A 7,999-nucleotide genomic window follows, 5' to 3' on the forward strand; every position below is an offset into this window, starting at 1 on the left:
AAACAGAGACATTTGCAAAGTTAAGCAACAAAAGCAGTGTTGATAAAAAAAAAAAAAACATTGTATATGTATTCTACAACCAAAAAGACACTGGCTAGAAATATGTTTATATTAAAATTTAAAAACTAATGTAACCAGAAGAGAGAAAGTCCGAAGACCACAGTTGAGGAGCCAGCATTCTAATGCAGCTCACAAGCATCTGTAACTCCAGTTACAAGGGCATTTCATCTGGGCACTTCAGAAACCAGGCAAACATTCAGTAGAATTACATACACAGGAAAAATACTAATAAATGCAAATTTAAAAACATTTCTAAAAAAGAAGAAAATGCCCCATATGCATACTCACAGGCTAATCTGATGAAAGTGGTTTCTTAAATGAGGGTACATATTTCTGGGTGACTCTTGTGTCAAGTTGACAAAAGCTAACCAGTACAACTTGTATTAAATTTGTGCTTTTGACCCACATTCTACATAAGCATTCAGATTCTTTCATCCATTTCCTAGAGCATAATTATAAGTTTGCTTTGTAATACATTTCCTATTATATTTAACATACTAGGTGTTTATAGGGTCATAGCAACAATGCTTTTATATGTTTTAAAACTGTGTACATATTTTATCATATAAAAGCATTTTTGCTATGACCCTATAAATGTATTACAAAGCAAACTTATAATTATGCTTATGTAGATCAGTAAGTAGTGGCAGTTACTAAAGTTTTTTTTTTGTATACAAAAGAAAGAATTCAATAAGGCTAGGTGGAAATGAAAAGATATTCAACACATACCTCTAGAGGTTTGAAGTCTTTCATAATGAAAGCTGAACTGACAATTAAAATCACACACATCAATTAAATAGTCAGAGAAAGTATAGCACTTAGTATTTAGAAGAAAATATAGAACAGTTTCTGTGTATTAGGGGGCCTTATTTCAAAGCAATTTTTTTCTTCCATAATGTATGTTTTATTAAAAGGTGTACTTCCTATGGATCTGGATGACTATGAACAATAAGTAGAAAGGGGTGGCAGAGAAAACCCATTCACAGTCAGCAAAACTAAGAGCAACAAGTGATGTGTTTATTTTAGAACACCTTTTCAAGTGTTGATTATAATAGATTTCCTTAGAATTTTCTACTAGAACTCTATGCCTGAAGGGAAATACCCATTCTATAAATATTTTATTGCAACTATTCCTTAAAATAAAATCCACTTTTTTACAGTGTTTTTATTGATTTTTATTGAGCTCTACATTTTTCTCTGCTTTTAATTAACATTTAAGTGTTTCCTTCCAGTTACTCCATCTTCTTGTTTGTATGAAACATTTTTAAAAGATATTTGCCACAACTGTAAACATAGCACTCAGGAAGTGAAGCCACAGTGATGGCAAGTTCCAGCATTTCCTGAGTGCTGTGTTTATTGGTGTGTGTGCCAATAAATCTCATAATTTTTCCCTGAAGATTAATCTTAATGAATAAGATGATAACAAAACAACTCTTTAGGGTTTTTCTATAACTGCCCAATTATCATCCAGGTATTACATGAATTGACATGATCGAATGTGAACTCATAGGGTCCATTTCCTAGGGCCCTGCCCTTCATCATTATTTACATTTTACTGATATTTTGAGATCATTTTTCAAATAACTTCCTTTTTCAATGGACAAATTGAGAATACTTGTACCTTTCTTTAAATATTTTATCATCTCTCAAAAATCTGAAAAAAAAATTCTTTCTGACACTGACAACTGTAACATTTCTTTTTCTGTACGAGCCTGCCAGCTCCCAAATAACGACACAGAGAATTTTAATTATGAAAGCTGTGCCTTTAGATTAGGCTTGTTCTAAATCAGCATTTGTAACTTATAATTTATTTTTATAAATAATTTATATTAATCTATGTTCTGTCACGTGGTATTACCTGTCTTCAATCTGGTATCTCCTGCTTCTTCTCTGTGTCTCCCGATGTCTCCTCTGTGTCTAGATTCCTTCTCCTCTTTCTTTTTCTCTCCCTGGAAATCCCAACTCTACCTCCTGCCTAGTGATTGGCTGTTTAGGTTTTTATCACACTACTACCAGAAATGCATCTTTACACAGTGTAAAAGTATCCCACAAGAGACAGTATTGTCGCTTTTGTGGACTTTAGCTCCACAGAAGATACCAGACAGAGTCAGGTGGGTTTTGTTCACACCAGTGTGGTCCCATATATATATTTCATGAAGCCTTACTTAAAACACGTTGAAAGTAAGCATTGTTAGAATCAAGGGCAAGATAAACAACTTATGGTGCAATTCACAAGTTTTTAAAAGGCAAATAACTTTAAAATAATGTTATAAGTCAAAGAAAGATACAGTAGAGAAATGCCAACAAAACGAAGTGAATAAGAGAGAGGGCAGTAGGGAAGAAAACAAAAAAGGCACTCAGATGCCATTTGCTTCCTTAGCATCACATGACCCACACCAGTGACCATACGGCACAAACAGCAGAACCTAGCTTTGATTAGTGTCATGCTTTGATGCAAACACCACGGTATCCCTTAATGTTGATGTAAAGATCATCAGGTCTACACTGCAAGATGGTTTAAAAACTAAACACAAAGGAATCCCTAACATACCTGAAGACGGGATTAACAAATAGAAGGAACAGTGGTCCTCATTTTTTTCATCAGCAAGACTGCATAGAGTTTAGGAATGAAGTTTTGATGGAAAGCTATGAGAGTAAATTACATTTGTAAGTAAGTACTAGTTGAATGCCTCAGTCTGAATTAACTGCACAAATATACACTGAATCTGTTGCAGCGCCACTATTTTCTAAGGATTAGTAAATAATCAGATAGAGATGAGCCCTCTGTTCATGGAGTCTTGTCTAATTGAGACGTTATCACAGAAACAATTGCAAAAATAATTAGTTATCCTCAGAAGTTTAAGGTAAAAAGAGCCTCTGTTGGGGTTTCTGAAGACTTTACAAAAGACCTTAAACACATTAACATACCCTAGCACCATTTTACTTATGCTTTTACCAATATGAAAGGTGAAAAGAACAATTCATGATTAACTGTATTAAAATGATTCGGACCAAAGAAGCATTGCTTCAAATATTGTTTTTAAGTGAAGAACTTCAATAGTAAGAATTAAACATTTCCACATATATTAGGGTACTTTATTCCAAAGGTACAGTTTAAAATAAAAGAAATGAGTAAATTTTCCCAACAAGTTTTTAATCTAGTGAGTTAAAACAAATAGGAAAAGTTGCATTTTGTTATAGTAACTGAGAGCAATACAATGTGTGAAAATAATGTGTTCTGCTCAAAGGAAATCCAGTTAACCCTCTTTGTAAGCTGAAAAAGAGAAAGTTCCCCAGAACATGCCAAGGCAAAGCAGATCCGTTCTGGATAAAATGCACAAGCAGAAAATCTCTCCAAAGAAGACGGTTGTTTAAAACACATGGTGGGATAAAGCCCTTACTAAAATGTATGTATTGTAAAGAAATCAGAGTGCCTGAAGTGACTAAGAAGAGACAAGAGAAGTCAGTTATGAGAAAGCCATATGATTTCAGCCAGTGAGATGGCTCAGATCCTGTGGTACTTTGAATGAGAATGGTCCCCGTTAGGTTCAGATATTTGAATGTTTAGTCCCCAGTTTATAGAACTGTTTGGGGAGGATTAGGAGCTATGTCCTTGTTGGAGGAAGTTGACTTTGTTGGAGGTATGGAAGTAGGCTTTGAGGTTTCAAAAGCCCACTTTGCTGCTCCTAATCTCTCTCCTCTCTCTTTTTTCTTTTCTCTTTTCTCTCTTCTCTCCTCTTTTCTCTCTTCTCTCATCTTTTCTCTCTTTTCTCTCTTCTCTCTCTCTGTCTCTCTCTCTCTCCCTCTCTCTTTCTGCATGTGTGTGTGTGTGTCTCTCTCTGTGTCTCTCCTCTACTCTCTCTTTCTCTCTGCTTGCTACCTGCAGTACAGGGTTTAAAGCTCTCAGCTACTACTCCAGTACCATACATGTTTGCTTCTCACCATGATATTAATGGACTAGCCTCTAAAACTATAAGCTCACCATTAAATGCTTTCTTTATAGGAGTTGCATTGGTCATGATGCTTCTTCACATCAATAGAACAATAGTTAAAACGGGTGATAAAGGCAGTTGCCATGTAAGCCTGGTGAGCTAAGTTTGATCACTGGAACCCACATGAAGGAGGAAAGAGAGAATAGATTCCAGAAAATTGTCCTGTGATCTCTATATATAAGTACTATGGTACACACACACACACACACACACACAAACACACACACACACTAATGATAATAATGATGATGACTATTATTATTAGAAAATAAAAAGAAAGAAACCATCATACTTCATCTAGGAATTTAAGTATCCATAAAATAAATGGTGACTGCTTTAAGTTATAGACAATGGAGAACTATCAACTTTATGTATCTCGACTATATACAGAAGTAAAAATGCATTTAAGCTGGTTATTCCTACAACCATGACATATAACTATACCATATCCAGTATGATATGGTATATGCTAGTGACGGGGTGTGGAGCAACAGATCCTAGGAACAATAAAACCATGCAATTCATGCCATGAGTAAGAGACAGTCCCATGTGAGTATTAAGTAAAGATGAAAATTGCCGTAAAAATGAGGAATTGTGTCTGGGTCATAACTAGCTTGAGATGTTCCAGCCATGTTCAGTCTGCATTCTGAACATTTGGGTTGGAGAAAGAGGATTGTAAATTACTAATTATTATAACTGATTATTGGCTTAGGTCTATCACCAATCTATCAGTAAATCCTGGAAATGAAGCATGTTTTAAGGTATTCTTTTTATTAACTCTATGGCTGTATATATAAAAGGAATAAGCAAATGACATTAAAAGCCATGTTGGAATCACCATTACCTTTCCATAGAGCTATTGACTAGTTACTCTCATTGCAAATTCGTTACCTAAGATTGACGAAATGAATCTCAGAATGTGTGATACTGACAAAAAAATTCTAGAAGCTCATAATTGAAATGATTTCTTTTGTGGGTATTCTTACCTATTGAATGAGACCTAAATTTTCATCAAAGCTAGAAAAACAGATTTGCATACATTGGCTTAATAATACCGCTGTTAACATATGTTATGAAGGAAAATAGTCACACACTGTTTAGAGTCAGATGGGAGGCTTATTTCTGATGTTTGGACAACTCTGATAAACTTATTCATTATCATTTATACAGTTGCTGCAATAAGAAATGAATTCTGTTAAAAATGTAAAATAAGGTATTCAGCTTTTAAAAGATACCAATTTAACCTCCAACTTACAATTGCATTTAAAAAATAATATTTCTTCCTAAACAGGTGCTTCATTAGCTAAAATAGAATCATAGTTAGTTTTTGATATGAATATAACTAAGCACAGTAGAAAAACAAGTGTTAGTGTCGAAGAACTAGAAAATCATTGCTTTCAAAGAGACAGAAAGTTGATTTAATCAGCATTTCTAATTTTGGAACTTCGTTTGGAAATATCTGAACAGTGTGTCTGGTCCCTTTTTCCCCTTTTTCACGGATTTCGTGTTACGAGTCCTCACGTGCTTCGTTTTTGGTGTTGGTGAATGTCTTCTTTTGGTGGTTTCAGAACTTGTACCCCGTATGAACTCCAGCCAGGAGACCCCTGGAGGTAACCGGTGGTGACTTCTTACATTAGTAACAACATAACCTGAGAGAGGAGCAAGAGTGGAGTCTTTGCAAGGAGAGGGTGGAGAAGGAAAACCAGTAGAGGAAGAGGAGGAAGAAGAAGAGGAAAGGGAGGAGCAAGAAGATGAAGAAGATGAGGATGGGGCTTGAACTGGGGCTTGAGGCTGAGTACTATTTCTGTTTTTAACATAAAGCAGCCAGTCAATAGCTTGGGACTCTTGACTTACATCATTGTCTTCAGAGGATACAGCCAACCACTTTTGGTTTGTCTTGAGTCCCTGGATTAAATCAGATTCAGAGGCAGGAAAAAACTGTGTTATCTTCTCTAATTCTTCAATATTATCATCGAGGGCTTCTAGATTATCATCAGGTTGATTATCTTTCATGGGAAATTGGTAACAGGATGAGGTAGAAGTCTCTGGGAGGGAAAGGATAAGAACTAATTTTACGTCTATTTTCCCATCAGAGCTGATCTCAGGTGTCGGGATGACAAAGAGTGTGGCACACCGTGGATCTTTCTTTCCTGTAAGATGACTACACTGAGATTTTATACAGGAAGCACATTCTAAACAAACAGTATATGTTGATGAAAGGCGGGGACCAGGATGAGGATTTGGCCTTCCCCTCATTCTTCGAAAGAGAATTTGCCTAGAGAGATCCTTCTGGATTGTAGACTTGGAAATAGAATTGACAATTTTATTTACAACATCAACAGGGACAGTACCTCCTTTAATAATGCAGGGATGACTATAATTTAAGGACCATGGGACTTCATTCTCTGTTTCCGTCTTTACCTTTTGTTCAACACGACCTTTACTCTGGAGTCTGGAACTCAGAATTGAAGCATTTTTGTTCTTGATGCAGGATTTGGGACTTGATACTCGTTGGCCTGAGATATTTGGTTTATGAGGAACTGATGAAAGGGGACGGGCTCTGGATTTGTCTTTGAGTGTGTCAATACTCTGGACCTTGTTGTGACAAGCAGGTGAGCTGAAGGTCCGGGTTCTAGGCTCACATTTGAGCGTTGTTTTAGGTTTTGGCTGGCATGCTGACAAACTTGGAGATGGATGAACAGAATGTGGTGGTTTCCTTGATTTTACTTGGGAAAGAGGCAAACTTAGAACATTGTTATTAGAATTTGATGCAGGACTTTTCAAAGCTTTACGTTCAGACAGTGGTGAATTCTGAGACATTCGATTGGACTCCGAAGAAGATGAAGTTGGAGGAGAGTCATTTTTTTGAAGCTTATGACTGAGTTGTGGTGAGCTCAAAAGTTTTTTATTGGATTCTAATAAAGATGACACACAGTCCAGTAAGGGTTCCTTCTGTGATTTAGATGTACCTAATGTTAAGGTAGGTTCACTTGGACTCACGTCCAGAGAAGGTGAAGTCCAGATGACATTTAGGGAAGGTGTTTCTTGATGTTGAAGGGTAGATGGTGATAGTGTTGAGACTCTTTGAGTAGACTCAGATGAAGGTGATTCCCTGCAAGGGTCAATACTTGATGATGTCTGAGGCTTTGGGAGTGATAATCTTGATCTCAGAGATAATTGACTGGGTTCCAGCGCTGAAGCATTGGTAAAGCTGGGTGAAGAGATTGTTGGGGGCTTGTGGTGAGACACAGGTGAACCCAAGGATTTCCAAGAGGTATTAAAGGAACTTTTCAAGTGGAGGTCTTTCGAAGGTGTTGCTGGACATTTGGAATATAATGATGATGATTTCATAGCCCTGTTATAGGGATCTTGTGCCACTTTAAAGCTCGGAGGAGTCAGTGTACAGAAGCTCTGGGCCTTCTTGTTTAAGCTTGGTCGTGGCACTGTGACTATATTTTGAGACTGTTCTTTTGCCACAGGTTGGCTGTTGAATTGGTTTAATGCCTCACATGTGTATTGATGTATAGGTGAATTAATTGTAGTTTGTTGCTGAGAGTCGTCTAAATGCACAAAATGTTGATCGTGATATGTTAATGGCACCATCTTGTGCTGGAGCAGAGATCTTTTGGGAAGCAGTAGCTTACAGGAATGTTTTAGGAACAGTCTTTAGAGCAAGAATCCATGGACAATGGGCACTTAAATAAACACTAATAGTTCTAACTTCTACTTTGTTATGTTTGTGTTAATGGAAATGGTGTAGAATGTATGACAATTAAGCAGTAAATGAAATTGGGGAGGGGATGTCACCATTGAAGTCTATCTTCTGTCTTCCATTTAGTTTCCAAGAGCTTTTTGGTTTTTTTCCTCTCTGTCTCTCTTCTCTTTACAAAAAAATTCCTGTTAACAAAATAGTAGAGTTTAGAAGAGGTCCTCACAGGATAAAATTT

At 36.5% G+C, this 7,999-nt stretch overlaps 1 protein-coding gene across 1 annotated transcript; it reads right to left on the reverse strand.

Moving 5' to 3' along the window:
* Nucleotides 1–5,483: 5,483 nt before the first annotated feature.
* On the reverse strand, nucleotides 5,484–7,655 carry Csnk2a2ip (casein kinase 2 subunit alpha' interacting protein). Its single transcript, XM_075953555.1, has one exon. The coding sequence runs from the start codon at nucleotides 7,653–7,655 to the stop codon at nucleotides 5,484–5,486; it is 2,172 nt and encodes a 723-aa protein (XP_075809670.1).
* Nucleotides 7,656–7,999: the final 344 nt, after the last annotated feature.

The sequence above is a fragment of the Microtus pennsylvanicus genome, chromosome 1 (assembly GCF_037038515.1).
Source record: "Microtus pennsylvanicus isolate mMicPen1 chromosome 1, mMicPen1.hap1, whole genome shotgun sequence".
NCBI lineage: Eukaryota > Metazoa > Chordata > Mammalia > Rodentia > Cricetidae > Microtus > Microtus pennsylvanicus.

Bases quoted from the DNA above. Each gene is read 5' to 3' on its own strand.
- Csnk2a2ip (XM_075953555.1), bottom strand. From the start codon at position 7,655: ATGGTGCCATTAACATATCACGATCAACATTTTGTGCATTTAGACGAC.